Raw genomic sequence first — 21,360 nt, 5'->3', positions numbered from 1 at the left:
TGGTTTAAACCGTATTCTAAATGAAAGCAATGGCACCCAATAAGGAATATTTTCCATATAATTTTATTTATTTATTTTGTGCTAACCAACCCCTCAAATTGATATATAAAACAGTTTCCATTTCTTGCAGCTGAACAACAGAAAACTGACAATAATCACCTCAGGTACACCTTGTGTGCTTTTATCAGTGTTAAACTGTACAATGCGAGTTTGAATGACATTGTACAGGACATTTATTGCCATGAAAGCAGCAGCAGATAGCTCACCTCAGATCTTGAAAATAAACCATTTGAAATTGAACTTTCAAACTAAACATATGATCAGCATGTACATTTAATAATGTTAGAGCTTTATTATGCACTAAATAAATTACAAACCTTACCATTTTGTGAGTGAGGGAACATTCTGTGCTTCTCAATGGCTGTATTTAAATTTCTGTCGTGTTTTGTCTGATGCAAACAATCAAATTGCTCATCACAGCGAATTTTGTCTTGAAGTGTGTTATTTGGACCAAAATAAAGACATCGTTCCGGCACAGAAAACACATTTTTAAAGCAGAATATCTGACTTCAGATTTTTTTTTTTTTAAATAAACAAGAGAATGTTTACTTAGCATGTTTCTTAAATATCTGCAAGACCCTGATTAATCAATTCAGTAACACAAAAGCTCTAAATGACAACATTTTTACTTAAAATGTGTAGTTTTATCATCCCAAACAAGTTTTTACTCAAACTCTACCTATACTACCCAAACTCTCCTTTTTTTTGGTTTGAAAACGAATATGGAATCATGGACGGAGGATTGCCTGATCCTTCATAATACACATATACTTTTTTTCTGTATTCCTTTTCTTTAAAAAAAAAAAAAAAAGATGAAATTAAACGAAATGTAAAATGCTTGGAGACTTTTAAACAAATGTTATTGTAGGGAAGATAATTAAAGCATATTGGTAGATCGAATTAATTAATTATTGTGTCAACTATTTAGATGGAACTTTTGTTAAACGTTCAGATTGGGTAGATTTTTACAGATAAAGGGAAATTAAGACCTGTTTAAATTGATTCAAGAATGATTAATTTAAGCATTTTTAAGGCCTAAAATTTTGCTTTGGGTCTAAAATTTAAGATCCTGCGGACACCGTTTTTTAAACAATGTTTTATGTATTTATATGTTACATGCATGTCTAAGCAGCATTTGCAGAAATATCATTCATTCATTTTCTTTTTGGCTTAGTTACTTTCTATATCTGGGGTCGCCACAGTGGAATGAACCGGCAACTTATCCATCATATGTTTTGTGCAGCGGATCCCCTTCCAGCTGCAACCTATCAATGGGAAACACCCATACACTCCTATTCACACTCATACACTACAGACATTTTAGCTTACCCAATTCACCTATAGCGCATGTCTTTGGACTGTGGGGGAAACACTCGAAGGAAAACCACGGGGAGAACATGTAAACACACAGAAATGCCAACTGACACAGCCGAGGCTCGAAGTAGCGACCTTCTTGGTGTAAGGCAACCGTGCTACACACTGCAATGTAATATTTTAAAATAAATATAAAATAAAATCAGTAGTTCATCTCGTATAGGACGCAAGCTTAAGCGATCCTACAAGGCAAACACACACACAATCCCGCACAGTCATCAGGTTTATTTCTGAGGTAACGCTTTGCCTGAATATCAAGTTCACACGCTCAGCACAAAAGACAAGGTGCATGTGAAGAAACAACATGCTTTTGTCCGTCTCTTTCACAAACAAATATGCGTGACCTCTCGTCTCGCTGTTCCCTATAAAAATAATTTTGCATACACAGCGCTCCAGGTCACCGGTGGTCAGCGTGACAGAAGCAGTGATGTATGGGTGCGAGTGTCGGTGCCGGTGCTAATGAGATTGTGCTTTGGGCTGGCGGCTGACAGGTGGCACTGAATCAAACACACAGACAAGACAGATGGAGCGTTTTTAAATATCACCATGTTTTATTACAGAGACATACTCCAGAGGGTTAGCAGCTCGCTTCCTCTTTGCCATTCTTCCTTCTACTTTGATTTTTCTGATCCTCGTTCCCATCACAGCAGGAGGGGCGAAGATGCGGGACATAACCAATCTGAACTTGAAGACGCACATGTAATCGCACCCATCCCAGAAAAGCTACGGTATATCAAACCACATTCTGGCTATGCTAAAATAAATACTCTACAAAAAGGAAGCCACTCCTAGCAAAGGTTTCTAAAATGTACAAATTCTTCGAAAATAAGTTGTTGTTACTTAACATTTCTGTAGCTATGTACATAAAAAACATTATAAAACTGCATGAGAAAAGAGAACAGGTAAACAGGAGGGTTAGTAATCAGCCCGCTAGGCGTTAGCAAAACAAAAGTCACTCTAAGAAAACACCCTCACATTTCAGTGTATTAGAGTGTCCTGTTCGGCTCTTTGGTAAGCAAAACAATTACAAGTACACCGGTCGTTTATTTCAAGTAAGATAGCAGAATGAACTCTTTAAAATAACCAACATACACAGATGTTTTTCTGTTTTAAATGACAAATAAAAGAAGACGATGAACAGTGCAAACCTACACACCAAAATAACAAACTTTTTTTTTTTAGTTTCCACAAACAAACTCATCATTACTCCAATCCATCGACCCACAAGTCCTTTTCCCTTCCAGACACTTCTAATAGTCCGAACGGTATGAAAAGAGAGTCTCTTGTAGAAATTGGTCGGTGTGCTCCTCCAACTTGTTGTCTGAAGACCGGCGTGCTAAAGCGGACTAAGTGAAGTTTTAGATGTTTCCAACAGACATTAACCAAAAACAAAGTACTCACATAGTAATTCCTTCATCACAACTTTCATTACCTGCTTAATCAAAACAGAAAAAAGCCACACAAATCTGACTGTTACTGTTAAAGGATGGAAATGAAGAAGATGACAGAAGTATCTGCCAAGCTTTGGAAAGACGAGTCTAGTATTGCCACTGAACGCAGAGTTCTCTCCAAGAAAAAAAGATGATGTTTGATTAGACTGGTTACTTTTTTCTTTCACTGAAGAGCTACAGTTAGAGCAGTAAACCATCTACTGCTTGAGCCGAGCGCTGGATCTGCTTCAGATCTGCCTCCACTACTCCGTCAGACAGCGATGCCTGGATTAGCAGGCGGCAAGACCGCTCTTTAAGTCTTCTGAGTCCACCTCTAGAGCCCAGAAGACCTTATTCCTTTGCCAAGGAGCAAATCTTTGGGATTCTAACTGCTGCTCTGCTCACATAAAGTGCTGTTTGAGTCCTGAGAGATGGGAAGGGGTGTGTTTGACGGAGAAACGGGGTCTTCACAGTCGGTTAGTTCTCCATCCCTCTCGCAGATGACAGTCATGGGGCTGCTGAGGATGCGGCAGCGGGCGTTGTATTTGCTGCTAGCAGCAGATGGTGGCGTTCGGGATCGTCCGTATTTTGGGCCTATCAAAGATGGCGAAGTTGAAAACATTCCATCATTGCGCGCCCAGTCATCTGCCACCCTCTTGCTTCGGCCTGGAGAAGAGCAGGGGCTCTCGGATGTTGGAGACGCCGGATCAAAGGAGGAGTCGAGGGAGCGGGTGCGTTGAAAGCGCGGGTCGGTGCTGCGCAGCATCTCGGTTGCAGACATGCGGAAACTGCTTTCAGAGCGACTGCCTTTCTTTAGCAGGAGGGCCTTGAAGGTGTCACTGCTGGTTGCAGATTTGCGGAGGCTGCGCTGGATGGAGCCTGATTGCCGGGGCAGAGAGGAGGTCAAGCTGGGGCTCTGTGCTGTCGGGGTGACCGGTGGAGATAGAGGACCCCGGGAGCGATCCTCTTCTGATTCCTTGCGCCCCAGGACTTTTCTCTTCGACCTGCAGATGAAGGACAAATGATGTTCAATTAAAGCTTTGAAAAGGAGATATAAAGTCATATATCAACAATAGACATGCACATTATATAAGAAGTCATTCGATTTTATGAAGATATAATGGATATTTTTGTAAGGCTGAGTTAAACATTAATAAGGTTAATATTTATTAATACGTTCCCCACCTTTAATAAACATTTCTGGCAAGCATTAATTTCACTTTTATAAAGCATGACGGGCAATTACACATATTAAATAAAATATTGTCTATGCTGGAATCTCCAGAACAATAAGCGACTGGATATATTTTTTGATCATCATCCAATTAAATAAAAATATAAAGGAAACATATCCATATTCAACTATTGATTAAAAAAAAGTTTGAAGCTAGAAAAAAATGTTATATTAGGGCTGCAGGATATTGGAAAAAAAACTAACATTGCCTTATTTTATTTTTGCCAGTAAATATTGCAATATGAATCTAATTTTCAAGACACTTATAGCTCTGTTTGGAAAGTGTTATGGTTTTCTGGAGAGTCTAACAGTATTGATGTACAAAAATTGAATAATCAAATGTAAAATAACACTATACAATAGAAAACAGTTGAATTGCATGAAAGTTTTCAATAAAGTTGTACTAAAATTATTCGAAAACTATAAGACAATTTTAAAAAACCTTTTTGATTCGCTTCAAATGTTGACTATAGTCTTCATTATAGAGTTAATTAAATACAATTTATCAATAGCGCTTTTCACACAGTGAGACCGGTAAATATCCGGAAAATTTCTGTAACGACTTTACCGGTAGATTCAAAATATCGCTGTTCACATAGGCAAGGACGTTGCAGATTTTTTCCAGAAAATACCATTCACACATCCATTCCAAAATACCAGTGAACAAACAGTGGTTTATCATAAGTATTTTATCGATAATTTTTTAATAATAAACATAGAAATGTTATCTGACTAACATCTAGCAGCTGAATGTGTCTAGCAGCTGAATTTCCGGAAAATTGATGGTAATTTTCTGTAAAGGTCTGTATGTGTGAAAGGGGCATTTGTTAATTGTTTGTTAACAAATTTGATAATTTCTACTGCCATCTCAATGCTAAAACAATACAGTGCTCAGCATATACAAGGATACCCCTCACAAATATCTCTTTTAAATTCATATTTTAATAGGAAGCTATACAATATTATATTTTTGCATATACATTAGATTAGTCAGTACTGAAGACAAATCTGGAGCTTATCTAACAAAATAGCTTATGATAAGGGTCCAAAAACTAGTACACTCAAATTTATGTTATAGAAAAATATTAAATACAAATTAAAAAAAAGTGGAAAGTCAAGCAAAAAAATTGAAAAATTTTGTAGAAATTTTGTAGGTTTCATTTTTTTTTTTTTTTTTTGCGATATTTGGCTTGAGTTCAATTGTATTATCTTCCAATTTCTGAAGATGTTCAGAGACTAAAATATTATTTGAATAAATATATCTGTTTAATAAATCTGTTTTGTTAAATTGCACAAAAATACATTGCCTATATTCACTGAGAAATAAATGAAAATATTCATGTACTCTTTTATGCTGAGCACAGTATATTGTATATTACAGCCCTAATGAATATATAAAGTTCTAGAATACATACTATTGTGTACATTTTTAAAATCCACCATAGGTTATTTGATTGCGAATTTTTTAACTATGCGCAACCCCTAACTAAAGGTCAATAAATTGTTTTGCAATATTAGTTCAAGCTAGGGTTGTGCGATTTTTGGAAAATGTCTAATTGCGATTTTCTTGACAGATATTGATATTGCGATTTAATTTCAGTAATCTGTAAGCCATGGCAACAATTCTGTGACAGCTCTTAAAATGACCTGTTTTTATTTGGTGTCTGAGACTTTGAAACAAAAATATTGCCATGTTATCGTTGTCCTGTTTTTCTTTGATATTAATTTGTCTATTAATCCTTCTGAAGCAGCAGACGACATTATCCCACTCTTTGCGCCTTCCTGTATGTTTTTTTTTTTATTGTGGGTGTTCCACATAGTTCGATTGATCCATTCTGATTGGGCATAATCGCACAGGCCTAGTTCCAGCTTCTTGTTAGCAGTAGGCACCAAAACATCATCAGGTCATTTAGCATAAAAAATGTCTTTAAGATAAACTTTAAAGACTATTGACAGAGCTGACACTTTACTCCGGGCACAAATGCTTAACTAAGACTCCTCAATTTACAACTAATCAAACTCCAACTGAAGCTGAACAGCTCCAATAAATTAGAGTCAATTTTTGTGATGAATTTTTTCAGTCTTGATGAGCTTCTCCCCTTCATTGATTTCTGTTTCATTTTCTCATTAAACCCCGCTAGCCCCCAGCAAACCCAAACTTCATTGCAAAATTGGAAAGCAGGAATAACTTAACAATGCAGGATAAAAATAGCAGCGGAGAGTAGAGCGGCTTGTTTAAGACAAAATCAGTCTTTTAAAAGCCAAACTAAAAAGGAATACTGCAAGCGCTGCAACTTTATGGAAGTGCAGACATAATGGAAGCTTGATCAACAAAAGCAAACTGGGCAAACAGCCCAGCATCACTTTAACACACAAGACTGTTCATTCACCCCTCCAGCAGGGGGCGCTCGGGTCAATGAACGCCAGCATGTGTGCCCAGGATCAAATCAAATTCATTAGCATAGCATAACTGCTGCAGATTAGGGAGCGCGGGATTATCTGCAGGACGGAGCAGAAATTCATCCCATGACTGAGATGCGCTTGGAGATTATAGAGCTAATCCCACGCTAGCATCATCACGAGACAAATACGCCAACGGCTAATTACTTGCCAGACCGCACCTCGTGTGTTGGAGAGTGTTCATATTCAACCGGTCCAGGCTGAACGAAAGAGGAGGAAGGAAGAGATCAGGGAAGACCAAAGAAGAGGAAGAAGAGAACCGCAGAAATGACAGTGTATAGGAAAATGACATGGGATGTGAAGCAAGGGGTGAAAGTGTAAAAAGATCTTCTGACTAAGTTTTAATATATGAATTTTACAAACAAACACGTCAAGACAAACAAAAGAACTATTGGCTGTGTAAAAATTAAACAATTTAAGATATTAATGTTTGGGAAGGGCTACGTTTTTAACAAATATTAACTCATTTATACAGTGAAGACTGCCATGTTATTGTACATGTTTATTTTCTTTCATGCAAACTCATAATCCTACAAAATCCCAACATTCATCCTAGAATATTCGTCATCTAGGAATACATAGCTCAGGCAGCGAAATTAAATACTAAAATATTGTGTTTGAATATAGCCTTTAAACATAATGTACACCAACTAGATCAGATTCCATATCAGATTCAGTGAACTACTTCACTTGTTCTAGAACAGGGGTTCCCAAACTTTTCAGCTCACGACCCCCAAAATAAAAATTCCAGTGACTTGCGACCCTCACTACCCTCAGAGGTGGTTACAAACATACAAACATTGCACACATTGGTGCACACACACTAAAAGTACCTATATAAACATGAGCATATTGACAAAAAAAATGCAACAATCTAACAACCATATCATTTTTATAATCATTATTTATTTGTTTAATTTAATATTACCTGGCCTTTTTATGTTGTTTTTTATGTAACTATTAAATACTACTTTTATCTTCTGTAGGTTATGGATAAAATATGGTCATTCTAATTGTTTAATAACATTTATTACTTTTATGGAAATCACCAAGCGACCCCCTCTCATTGTTTCACGACCCCCACGTTGGAAACCACTGTTCTAGAATACTGAGATATAAAAGATGCTGTCATGCTGGAAAAGATGGACTTTTCCAAACTCTTTCAACAAAGTACTCTCGGGCACGCTGATTTCTACTCTGTCAAACCTGCTAAGGATTTTTTTCCACATACTTTTGATTACAGTGTTTCATTTTACATTATACAATTGTATTTTTTTAACATAATCTTGCTTTAAGCATCCATAAAAACAAACATATATACATACACACTCTACTAGTCAAAAGTTTGGGGTTAGTTTTTTCATGTTTTTCTGCTTATTAAATGTACAAATAAAATAAAATTGAATTGTCAAATATTTACTAACATATTAAATAACTGCTTTCTTATTGTATGTAGTGTCAAATTAAATGATTACTTCAGTCATTATTGCTTTTATTACTTATGCCATTAATAATAATAATAATAATAATAATAATAATAATAATAATAATAATGGCAATGTGGTGGCGCAGTAGATAGTGCTGTCGCCTCACAGTAAGAAGGTCGCTGGTTGGAGCCTCAGCTGGGCCAGTTGGCGTTTCTGTGTGGAGTTTGCATGTTCTCCCCGCGTTTGTGTGGGTTTCCTCCAGGTGCTCCAGTTTCCCCCACAGTCCAAAGACATGCAGTAAAGGTGAATTGGGTTGACTAAATTGTCCGTAGTGTATGAGTGTGAATGAGTGTATGGATGCTTCCCAGAGATGGGTTGCAGCTGGTAGGGCATCCGCTGTAAAACATGTGCTGGATAAGTTGGTGGTTCATTTTGCTTTGGCAACCTCAGATTAATAAAGGGACTAAGCCGAGAAGAAAATGAATAAATGAATGAATAATAATAATAATATTTATAATTCTGCAGGTTTCACCAAGTTAAATTTAAGACTTTTAAGACCTTTAAAATGAAATTTTAGACTTATACAAGGCTAAAAGCTAGGATTTTATTTTTCGAATATCCCAGTTGGAATAGATTTTCACTTGCCCTATCAAAAATTTATAGTAATTGAATACATTATATAATAAAATAATAATATTTAAAAATAACAAAAATAGGTCAGATCAGGATCCTCAGCAGTAAACAGAGAACCTTTAAACAAATGTCACCGTAAGGAAAAACATAATGGTAAAAAGAGTTAAAAATGCTATTTTTAAATAAAACGTTTTATTGAGAATGGGATTGTCTGTGTGTATGTGTGTTAATGGTCAGATTGGGAAGCAATACATGAACAAAGGAAAATTAAGACCTGTTAAAAAAGATTTAAGACTTACAACACATTTAAAGACTCTGCGGATACAATGAATAAATATTAGAGTGATTTCTGAAAGATCATGTCACTCTGAAGACTTGAGTAATGTAGCTGAAAATTGATCTTTAAAATCACTGGAATGAACTATTAATTGAAATGATAAACTACTTTTGAACAGTTATTTTATAGTGCAATAACATTTCACAATTTGTACTGTATCTTTGATGAAATAAATGCAGCCTTGGTGAGCAGGATAAGCTTATTTTAAAACATTTAAAAATCCTACTGACCTCAAACTTTTGACCGGTAGTGTACATATATAGAAACATATATATTGAAAAACATTGAAACATGAGCAAATACTGATTTACAAATACCGAGTGTGAAGTCCTTCAAAACACAATAGGTCAAATCTGGAGATAAACGCTATACACACTGAGGCTGTAATCTAGCTATCGCGCCGGCTTTTTTATTTGATTCATCTAAATCTCCCTGCTTTAAGAGTGGCACCGGGCAAACGGCAGGATTTACTGAGCACATATAGCATCTGGTGCTCTGACACACCACTCCTAAACTGGTCTTCCATTTCAAGGATATCTTTTGCTCTAATATCTGTGTGAGATTGCTGCAGACCAAAGCAGAAGGAAGAGCACACACACACACACACACACATAAGCAGAGGAAACCAAATCCTCTCGAATGAAATTGTGATGTGCTGAAGAACTTCAAAAAAATAAAAAATAAACCTGTTCATTACACGTGACTATGGCAGAGGCTGCATACGTAATAGATGAACACAACTACATGATGAATGCATATTAAATAATGCATCATTTAGTATGCAAAAGAGGTAGTTTTATACGAAAGACTGAGTGATTTAGGACTAAATTTGGAAGAAAGTGCATGTTTATTTTACACTTTCATCCACTAAAGAAACGCTTTTCTCAATCTGACAGACAAGAAAGCAGGGAAGCCTGACTCTTTACAGGCTGCTTTCCTTTCCACGCTCCATCTTTGATGAATGTATCTGAGATTGGATAAGACAGCCCGCTTTAAACTTATGAATGCGGTTTATGGGACAGGGGAGGGTGGGATGGAGTGAAAAGGAAGTAGATGAGACTGGAAAAGGGAGCGCAGCAAAGTCTTTGATATTTACCTGTGAATGGCTGCAAACAGGTCCTCTGTGGTGCGGGGCCGTGTGGGGGTCACCATGTCCCCACAGCTGTCACCGTTGATGCTGGGTGATTGAGCCACGTCCAACGTGCTGGATTCAAACACATCACCTGGTGGAACAGTCATCAATGTTGTTATTATTGAAACTGCATAAATCAAGGTCATTGGGTTGATTCTTTGAATGCAGCTGAAGTATCTGATGGATAAATGTAATGCAATCGTGCTCAGATAATACAATCACAGGCAGAGTCCAATGAAATGAAAATAAAAGAAGACATTTTAAACAGGACACATCTGACAAACAGATACGATCTTGCACATAAATTCATGCCTTGCATTCTAGAACTCGAAACAGTTACGTCAAAATGCATTGGCATGTTTGGACAAACTTGTCTAACAAGAACATTTAAAGCATGGAGAAGACAATCTAGGCAGATTTAAAACATTAGCTTGAATAGCATCATGCAAAATATTAAAAAAATCCTAAACTGCAAAACAGTCCATCAAAATCTAACACTGCCTCTATGTACTAAGACGCATTATACAGTCATCTATAAATCCAAGGACAAACACATATGCTTCACACCCCTTAAATAAAACGCACATGAAGATGGTGAAAAGCTGCATGTTTAATATTGTCTTACATTGTTGTGGTGGTATCCAGCTTTCCAGAGTTCAGTTGCTCTGCTCTCCTCTCCTCTCACATCTGCACTTGCCTGAGCTGTTGAGGGTGATCTCACGTTACGCGCTCTCTTTCCTAACCCTCCCTCACTTCTCTCCTCCTCTAGCGCTGTCAGCTCCACCCCCCGCCCCGTCCCGTTTAAACCGCGCTCTCTCCCTTGGGAATGCTGTCCCATTCTATGACTGAAAGTGTGAGGGGGAGAGTGTGTGGATTGTGACACTGGTGATGAAGCACATTTGCTACTGAGTGTTAAATGTATGTATGTGTGTATGTATGTGTGTATGTATGTATGTATGTATGTATGTATGTATGTATGTATGTATGTTTGTATGTGTGTGTGTGTATGTGTGTATTTGTGTGTGTGTGCTTGTGTGTGTGTGTGTGTGTCTGTGTGTGTGTATATACAGATGAAGTCAGAATTATTAGCCCCCGTGTTTATGTTTTTGCCCCAATTTCTGTTTAACGGATAGCAGATTTTAACACATTTCTAAACATAATAATTTTGATAACTAATTTCTAATAACTTATATGATTTTATCTTTTTCATGATGACAGTAAATAATATTTGACTAGATATTTTTCAAGACATTTCTATACAGCTTAAAGTGACATTTAAAGGCTTAACGGGGTTAATTAGGATAACTAGCAGGTTAGAATAATTAGGTTATTGTATTTGTAATTAAGTTATTGTATAACGACTGATTTGTTCTGTAGAATATCGAGAAAAAAATATATAGCTTAAAAGGGGCTAACAATTTTGACCTTAAAATCTTTTTTAAATAATTAAAAACTGCTTTTATTCTAGCCGAAATAGAACAAATAAAACTTTCTCCAAAAGAAAAAATATTATCAGACATACTGTGAAAATTTCCTTGCTGTTAAACATAATTTGGGAAATATTTAAAAAAGAAAAAAAAATTAAAAGGGGAGCTAATAATTCTGACTTCGACTGTATATATACAGTACACCCCCCCACACACATATCTTTTAAATGTACATTTTTAATAGAAAGCTATACAATTTTATATTTGTGCATATACATTGGATTAGTCAATACTGAAGCCAAATATGGAGCTTATCTAACAAAATAATGTATGATAACGGTCAAAAAACTAGTACAGTACACCTAAATTTAAATGTTATTGAAAAATATTGAATACAAATAAAACAAGAAGAAAAATCAACAGAAGCAAAAAAACAAAACAAAAAAAACAAACAATTTTGTTGAAATTTTGTAGATTTATTTTTTTTGCAATATTTTGCTTAAATTTATATTGTATTATCTTTCAATTTCTAAATATGTTTGGTGGCTAAAATATGATTTTAATAAATATATCTGTTTATTAAATCTGTTTTGTTTAAACGCACCAAAATACATTACCTATAGTCACTGAAATATTGATGAAAATTTTCAAAATGCGGTGTACTCAATACATTTATATATTTATTTATTTTATTTTTTAAGTGCACATTAATTTACCTATATATTTGCTTAATTTCCTGTCATGTGCATGAAACAACTAAAAAGAATGATAAAAGAGAGTGGTGAAAAGGATAGAGTGAAACAGTAAAGGAGGATGGATGAAAGAATCAGAAATCAAGGAGACAGATGGTGAGAGGGGAGGGGTGGTGCATTCTCTGAATATACTAAAAGAGTTTGGGAAAGGTAGAGAGCCAAGCAAAAGTAAAGAAGAACTAAATTTAAAGAGGACCTTCAGTTGAGATGGGTTGTGAATGTGAGTGAGGTGAGTAAAACCTGCCTTGCCTTTAATGCATGTTTTTCTTTTTCTTTACACAGCTGTTTAATTGCGAGCTGAAGTGCAAATGTGCATTCTCTTTTTCCTTTAATTTCTCCCTGGAATTTTTATTTAAACCTTGGGATCACATGCTATACAACATTGTCTGTGACTCTTTAAAAAGGCCTGGGTATTTAAAATTGTATGACTTTGTGTCATTGAGTGTAATAAATGATCTCCATTCCCACAGAGTAAAATTAGGAAAAATCTAACTCACCATTTTCATCATCTTTAGAACTGAACGATCCTGTGCTGCTGGTTACATCTTCGTCATCTCTTTCTTCCTCATCCTCTGCTTCAGAGGTGCTCTTGTCTACATCAAGAATAGTGGTACCAGAGGATTGTGAGAACTCCTGAGATTCACCATTTGTGGGAGAAATGTCTCTTATCTCTACAGGAGGTACGGAAATGTCAAAGCTACTTTTCTCAGTTGTCTCTTCCTCTTTTTCCAGCACAGGTATGGGGTCCAGAACTTCAGCACTCACAAAATCCCTTACATGATCCACAGAGGAGAAAGTAAGAGAAAACTTGGGCTTTTTGGAAATCATTGGAGGCTTTTTCTTGGGTGTAGAGTTTAGTGACTTTTCCACTTGTGTTGAGAGGAAAGTCTTTAAACCATCTACTTCATCTGTGGCCTCACCAAGATCTATGGGCCCATTTGTAAGGAAGGATGTTGGATCAGAATTGGATTTTACACTATAGTCAGTTTGTGCTTCAACAAGGCCATCCTGGCTATGCTGGATTGAGGGTTTTTCCTCTGTAGATGAAAGGCTTACATTTGGAGATATACAAGAAATCTGAGGAACTGTGGGGTGAGTTTTTTCTGGTGTTTGGGGTCTGTCTGTCCTGCTAACTTCATTGTTTTCTGGACGTTTTGCTGGCCGAAGCTGCACACTCTGCAGTGCAAATGGGGTAATCAAAGGCATGCTAACCTTATTAGGTTCCTCAGATTGAGGCAACACTGGTCTTCCTTCTAAGTTCACTGGTTTAAGACAGCCCTTAATTTCTTTCAAGGAGGCAGAAGAAGGTGTTTGTGGCGTCATGTGGGGTAAATGTTGATTTTGGGATGGAGAATAAGTAGGCAGTGGTGGTGGAGGGGGAGGTGGTGGAGGGCTGAAGGAACTATTAAAGCCTGAACAGGCAGGGTCGGTCAACACTTCTGGAGGTGGAGGGGGTGGAAATTCAGGGGAGGAATTGTTTTGAAGAGGGTTCATGGATGCTTGCTGATGGGGAGTTGTGGGTAAAGGAGGTGGCGGAGGTGGAAATTTCTGGTCTTCAGTGCACACAGGGCTTGGGGGTGGAAGGGGAGGAGGAAAGGATGGAGGATTAAGAGGTACAAGTACCACAGGGGCAGCTGGAAGAGGAGGAGGAGGTGGAATATTGCTCCTATTAGAATCAGAGGTGTTGGATGAAAGAGAGGTGGAAGAGGAGGATATAGATACAGATGAAAGCAAGGATGACTTTCTTTCAGGCACTCTTGGTTTGGGCTTGCCTGATGGGGACATGCATCTCATGAAGGAGGGAACGGGAGTACCAGCAGTTGGAGTGTTTGACTGACTTGAGTATCCACTTGATGGAGAAGTCAACCGATGTACCCTGTCCGGTGAAGAGGTGCCTGTCCTGGGCTTAGCAGACATGTCACTTCCTTCCTGAACAGCAGGAAGATTAGCCTGGTTACCATTGAGAGGGCCTCTTCCATTTGCCATCTCAGACACTTGTCCAGCAGAGTGTGAATTGGTACATGGTGACTGTGTCTGATCTCCAGATGGACGAGGGTATTCCATGTAGTAGCCCCAGGAGTCGGCGTAATCAGAACGGAGGCTACTTGTGTCACTATGAGATGGTGTGACGGGACAGATGGAGTATACATGAGCCATTCCTGTAGCTGATACACCACTACTACTTGCACTGATGCTGCTCTGGCTCCTTGGACGAAGCATCCAGGGGTCCTCATAGTCACTACAAGGGCTATGAGATGGTGACGTGGAGGATCCTTTGCCTTTAAGCCCATTCTGAAGTGACTGTTGGAGAGTGGCAATCAATGATTCATTGAGAAGAGAACCATTCCTAATATTTGACTGCCCAATATTGGCAGAGGGAGAGCTGTTTTTCCCAGGCTTTCTCCGTAGAGAGTCTGTGCGTGCAGGTGGAAGGGGTGGTTTCTTAGGCTTGCGTAGAGAAATGGAACGAGATAGCGAGTGGTCGCTGCACAAGCTATTTCGATCCTCTTGCTCACCCAAGCACTCGTACATACTGTGTCTTACTGCTCTTCCTCCTATGCCATGACCATGGCCGCTACCATGGCTTCTTGACCTAAGGCCTGAATCCAGATGCATGGAAGTGTAGTAGCCATCATTGTCCATAGAGTACAGTGAACTAGAGTCTGTGCCTTTTGAGGAGCGTTCAAGGCTACTATATAGATGATTTATGGGTGTTGAGCAGCTGGAAGTCATTGTCCTTCTGGGCAAGGCATTATCAGGAGTATCGTAAATCCACTGCTCATCTGAAGACAATGTTCCTGCGGCAATGGTACTGTGGCTGTGCAAACTGCTATCAGATTGGCCAGTCTCACTGCAGGTATCTTTCATGCCTGCATCTGGGGTGTGAGATCCTGTGCCCACACTACTTGTACTCCCACTGTTGACAACTGAGACCATGCTAAGAGGTCTAGCTTTAGTGTATGGTGACCCAGAAAGTGGGCTCTGGCCAGGACTTGATTTGCTGTGAAGAGCAAAAACCTCAGCAGAACATGACAGAGTAGCATTAGGTATAAGGGAGGTTGAGTAGGCTGCATGTGGAGAAACTACACAGGCTGGACCCGAGACAGAACCCCACTCCCTTTGAGATCCTCGCACCTCCTGAGATTTTGGGCGGGCTTGAGTACACACCCTGGGGGCATTCCTCATGTGCACTGCAGTATTGTCTACTTGTAATTTTCCAATCTGCTTAGGTGCTTTTGCACAGGAGTCTTCCTTTCTGAAAGGGGTGCTACTGTAAATGGGCTCTGCATTTAGAGAGACCCGTGCACCCCGTGGCAAGCTGTGAAAGCGTTGGATATCATTGCCGAACTGTGGTGCCATTGCAACAATCGAACCTCCAGTGGAGCTCCCATCAGAAACAGAAGAGATGTTTGTGGCTGAGGTGGAGATGCCAGCCATCTGAGCAGCAATTCCTTGACCCTTCTGAGCCCGTATTCTCCTTACTGAGGGTGGGACGATTTTCACCGCCTCAGTCTGGCAGCCAGAATCTTTTGTTACAGATTGACGCAGAGTTGAATTCCCATTCATGACTCGCCCAAGTGTTGAATACTGTCCAGGGATAAACATGGACTGTGGTCGAAGCTCTCCTCCACGCCCTTTAGCCGCTGCAGAGAAAAACAGAAGAGACAGTTATGACAAATACTACAGCTGCTTGTTTTTCTGCTTCCTTCCCCTCGGTCCCCTTTCTACATCAGCTGCCAATCAGATTAACCCTCTCTACTGAGAGCTGATTAATTAGATTAGCTGTATCCACATATGGTATGTTGATGACTTCTGGAAACTTTAATTAAGGTTGATAACTCTGGTGTTAAATATGTTGTCCATTCCGGAGTGTCAATGAGAATGTCTGCATTAAATCAAGGTTCTAAGAAGCCTGAAAGGGGACAGGCAGATGCTAACAGTACTACAACATACTCCCAAACAAACCACACATCTTTATGGGTTTCTTCATATATGCATGCAAACACTTTTTCTAGAGTTTAGTTGAAAACCACAGGCTGTTAATGCATTTGGCCTCCTGTTACCATTTCACACACACAGCAGAGTGCAACCTTGCAGCTTCTTAATGTCATGCTCACTGTTTGAATAAATTACCATACAAGAGTAATCATAACATTCTAACCACCAGACAGATACTTGTCTTAAAAGCATTTCCATCAGACCGGCTTTAGTTTTAGACCTAGAGATATGACACTGGTGTATGAAGTTAGCCCTTACCCCCGCATAGATAAACAACAGAATGGCACTTAATGCAGATCTATTGTGCAGTGCTTTCAGCAGAGCATCTTTAAAGAGCTTGATACTATTTCGCCCCCACACCCATCTGTTCTGATAAAGAAGAGTTCATTAAAAGCATATCTACAAATAGCAGAAACAAAGAGTGAGGCAGAATGCTCCACAATCCTCATAATCTGGCAAATCTGCAAACAGATATAGTATTTTAATAGTATGCTAGTGTTGAAAATGGTTTTATTAAATCTGCTGATTTACTAGCTCATAAAAAACTACAGGGACAACACTTTATTCTTCTACAACATCTACTTTACCTCTCCCTTCCCCCATCTGTTCTATTCCTGATAAAATATGAAGTGTTTTGCAAGAGGAATCTGGATAGGGGATTATGCAGTGGCTTCATATGGCTACAAAGCAAAATGTGGCATGCCATCTTCAACAATGGCTCCAAATTTGAGCACTCACATATACTAACAGGAAGCAAACTAAATAGAATCAGGGACCATGACCCAGGGGAGCGGTGGGAAATGGAATGCTGCTGGATGCAGCTGTTGGATGCTGAGATTACATAACAAAGAGTGTCGAGAGTAAGCATGCACAGGAAAAAAAGCAGTAGCTCAAAATAACCATTTAGGTCACAAGAGATTCTGTGATGATTAATAAATCAAGAGATGATTTGGGATTAGAGTTTTGAGACAGTGATTTTAAATATCTTCTGTATTTGTACTAGGAAGTCATAGCTTAGAATCATTCTAAGGCTATCGTCTACACTGCCAGTTAAATGAGACCCAATTCCATTTTTTTGCTCGTATATGACACAGATCGGATCTGTTCTATGACTGTGTAAACACACAAAAAAAAAAAAAAAACGCATGCATTCGGATATTTAGAAATCGATTTCAGACCTCCTTCATATGTGGAAATAAATCAGATATAAATCAGATATGTGACAATGCGAGTACCATATAAACAGGCAGATCGGATTTATTGAGGCATTCCGTTTTGTACGTCATTAAACTTGCGAAAATGTGGTACATCTCTGCGGTTTAATGACGTAGAAGGAAGAGCATGTTTGGAGACGCTGACACGGTAAACAACAACAACAGAGGAAACATGGTGGAGCAAAGTGGTCAGTCGCCACAATTTGCTCCAACAGTCCTGAGATCTCGTACCCACAAATTCCTCTGAATGATGGAGGACACCATATATAAACCATAAGCGCAAGCTGCGATGACTGCCCCTTCCCTACTCCTCCGCCTCAAATAATTTTAAAATTGGACAAACTTCGGATATTTGACAGAGCTAAAAGCTAGACAATTTCTTCCATCTTGGCTACTGTAGTGCAGATGATAGAATCCGCCTTTATGCATGTACACAATTGTAAATTTTATAGCAAGTGTAAACACATTAATTGGATATGGGTCACTAACAATTAAAAGGATGTGTAAACGGACAGACAAAAAAAAAAAAAATCAGATATGAGCAACAAATCGGAATTGGCCATCAAGACCTAACAGTGTAAACAGGGCCTAAGACGTCAAGGCAATTAAGGGAAAGTAATTGGGATGGAATGGGAAATGGTACTACATTATATGACCATGACAACTACAATACTACATGAAACTCTAAATGGAAACAGGTGAGGCAGGAGCAGCAGCAAAGGGAGCTGGCAAAGCCATACCATACCTAGTTCCTGTTGGACGCTGTCAGGCACCCCTGAAATAGTCTTTCTCCGTTTAACCTTCTTGGGTCGGCGGACCAGTGTGTCAGTGTTTATTAGGGAGCGGCGGATACTGGCCTGCCTGTCAAACGTCTCTCCTGGAGACCAATTGACGAGGGCAGACAGGCAAAAGGGCCAGTTAGTAACATACATGCATCACACATGCAGAGCACACACACACACACCTATACCAGTAAAACTTTCATGCAAAGCCACACACATTCTGCATAAGCAAGTAAAGTTAAGATGGAAGACAAAAATACACATTTATCTTCATTCATGTTTAGGTGTGTGTAGAAAATGTAACAAGTTCAAGACTTGAAGTTCAAGAAACAGCAATTGAAAAGCCCATCTTGATTTAATAATATTCTAAGTATAAAGGGGCTCATGGATGGATTTTCTACATCAGCCACGAGAAAAAAAAAACTTTTTTTTTTAAAATAATGTCAATCTTTCTCTGAATTTAAGGCTAAATGATACTACGTTCTCGTAGTGTAAATGTCTCAGGCCTTGATTCCACCTAGTATTACGTTCCAATTATTTTTTTGCATACTTTTTCTGTCCACATTACTTTCACAGGATCACTCAATATAATGCCCAAGTACAAACCCATATTATGTAGCTTATGAGTGAGTGGGATAGCAAGCGAATGAAAAAGATGTGTATTTAGATCATAATCTGTCTGAACTCTGAGGATTTTTAATGCTTTGTTTCGATATGCTTTTCACAACACATCCCATAATTCACATTAGATAAGTGCATTGGGAGTAGCTAATGTTCCCCTTCGGGGGGAACTTCAGCACTATAAGTGGATTTGATTGTAAAATCCACGCATTGGGAGGTTCGGTTCAGAAGCTACTCGTCTGAAAGAGTATTGAACGGGCCAATTAAGAATGAATTGGCAGCGCAAGCCTGCGCAGGTGAGCGGCATAAGCAATCAACTGAGTATATAAGCTCACCTGGCGCCAGCAGACGCTATCTTTTTCGCTTCAGAGACTTTCTGATCGAGTCGATGAGGGTTCCTCCTGCTGTGACCAGCGATTCTGAGCGAACGAGAGCATTCTCCCGGTCCAGAGTGTGTACACGCAGTGGCAGACGGTCGAGCTGGGTTTCTCCCTTGCCTGGCGTTCTTTGGGTCCGGTCCTCCAGAGCGGTGCGTATAAAGTTGCAAACTTCACAGAAAGAGCAACACAGTCGTGCAGCACGTCCTTATCAGGACGGCGCTCCGACTGTGCGTTTCTGGATGCGGTGGTTACCTGTCCTCGGATGATGGGCGCGGGCACTGCGTTACATGTCTGGGGGTCCAGCATGTTAATGCGCTGCTCGCGGGCAGTTCATGTCGTCATTGCGATGCCATGACTGTTGCACAAGATCGCGGTAAGCCTTTGCAAAGGGCGAACCACCCCAGTTGTCCCCTGCTCTGCAGCGGGCACTCGGGCAGATCTGAGGGTTTCAGCGAGAGATAATCCGTCGCCCACGGGCCCGCAGACCTCCCGCTCCTCTAAGCGCTCCATCCAAGCTTCGGGCGGGGGAAGCGATCCGTCTAACAGATGGTAGCCCTTACGCCCGATGACACCGGAGACCAGATGTCCACCGCGGCATCGGAGGGTGGGCTTTCATTGTCCGATGATGATCCAGACCCGCTCGCCCCCTTCGGGCTGGTGAGCGCTGTCACTACGGATCCTGAAACGGACATGTTAGCCGTGCTTTCCCGGGCTGCTTCGGCCGTGGGTTGGAGATGGTTTATCCCCCAGCTCCGCGGCCGGACCGACTAGAGGGGCGTTCCCTTCTTCCCGGAGGTGCACAGTAGGCTCACGCGGTCTTGTAAAGCACTTTTTTCTGCTCGTGCTGCGTGTTCCTCCACCCTAACCACTCTTGACGGTGAAACAGCCAGGGGGTATGTGGCGATTCCTCAGGTTGAGTGCGCGATGGCGGTAAATCCGCGCGGCGCCTCTTCTTGGCGGGGTCCGCCTCGTCTCCCATCCAAAGCCTGTAAGTTATCTACCTCCCTCGGAGCTAGAGCTTACATAGCTGCGGGCCAGGCTGCTTCCGCCTTGCATGCGATAGCCACCTACCAGCGCTACCAAGCGCAGGCGCTGGCCGAGCTGCACGAGGGTGGGTCCAACCCAGGCTTACGAGCTTCGCACCGCCGCCGACTTAGCTCTTCGGACTACTGAGTCCGCTGCGTGTGCGTTGGGGAGGACGATGTCCACCCCTGGCTGATATGCGCAAAGTCGACAAAGTCCGCTTTCTTGACTTCCCCATATCCCCAGCCAGGTTCGGCGACACTGTCTGTGAATTCACCCAGGAATTCAAGGCGGTGAGAGAGCAGTTGGTGGGTGATGTCTTATCGGCGGTCCGTAGCCCGCTCCGCCCGCCGTGCCATTCATACCTGCTCCTCGCCGAAGGCGCCCGCCTACGAGAGCTGCTCCGCCCCCGCACACGCCTCCGGCGAAGCGAGTGCGTCGGGCACCTCGGAAGCAGGCAGCCCCCCTGCCCAGAACGCCGCTAAGTCCGGCAACGGACCGCGAAGCGCCCCTGGGACAGGCCATCTGGAGAAGAGGGAACTTGCTCTTTCCCCGCTGGAGGGCGGGGCCCCATTTCCAACGGCACTTTTTACTGCCATGAAAACATTATGAAAGGGCACTTTTCACTTCCCCATATGTGACAGCCCGAAATCTGCCAGTCTGGGACGCTATGCTTTCTAGCTTGCAGATTCGGTGCGTTTCGCCAGTGGCTCACGAGCGCTGGGAGGACGGTCTCCTTTCTCCCACCCCTCGAGCCTCCCCTCCGGAGCTCGGGTTTGGAGTGAGAGCAAATATCTCACCTCCAGCTTTTCCGTGGGACCCGCGAGCTTCCCGGATCAGCACACCCACTCCGCGCTGCCCCACTGCTGGTACGTCAGCGATTGTAGCGATGAGTCCATTAGCGAGAGCTCTGCCTGCCTGGTTAGCGCGGGCCAGCTCTTCGCGGTGGCTCATACGCACAATCAGACTCGGCTATGCGATTCAGTTCGCGAAACGGCCCCCCAAGTCACGGGTGTGTATTCACCAGGGTCAGCCCCCTGTCCGCCCCTGTCTTGCGAGAGGAGATTGCTGTCCT

General features: G+C 40.8%; 1 protein-coding gene across 13 annotated transcripts in view; it reads right to left on the bottom strand.

Moving 5' to 3' along the window:
- Positions 1-1,960: 1,960 nt before the first annotated feature.
- nhsl1b (NHS-like 1b) overlaps positions 1,961-21,360 on the bottom strand; it is a 165,736-nt gene continuing 146,336 nt past the window's right edge. For 7 of the 13 annotated variants that reach the window (XM_087298325.1, XM_087298332.1, XM_087298327.1 and 4 more), the window contains exons 5-8: positions 18,225-18,356; positions 12,764-15,910; positions 10,052-10,178; positions 1,961-3,868 (exon numbers count right to left, since the gene is read on the bottom strand). In XM_087298325.1, coding sequence (XP_087154451.1) covers positions 3,250-3,868; positions 10,052-10,178; positions 12,764-15,910; positions 18,225-18,356 — 4,025 coding nt within the window. In that variant the 3' untranslated portion in view covers positions 1,961-3,249. The remainder of the gene's footprint in view (positions 3,869-10,051; positions 10,179-12,763; positions 15,911-18,224; positions 18,357-21,360) is intronic. The other 6 variants (XM_087298328.1, XM_087298331.1, XM_087298337.1 and 3 more) reach the window with 1 other exon arrangement.

This window comes from Danio rerio, chromosome 20 (assembly GCF_052040795.2).
Source record: "Danio rerio strain M-AB ecotype USA chromosome 20, GRCz13ab, whole genome shotgun sequence".
Lineage (NCBI taxonomy): Eukaryota > Metazoa > Chordata > Actinopteri > Cypriniformes > Danionidae > Danio > Danio rerio.
The sequence above is the reverse complement of the archived record's forward strand: the minus strand, read 5'-3'. Positions and strand labels throughout refer to the sequence as shown.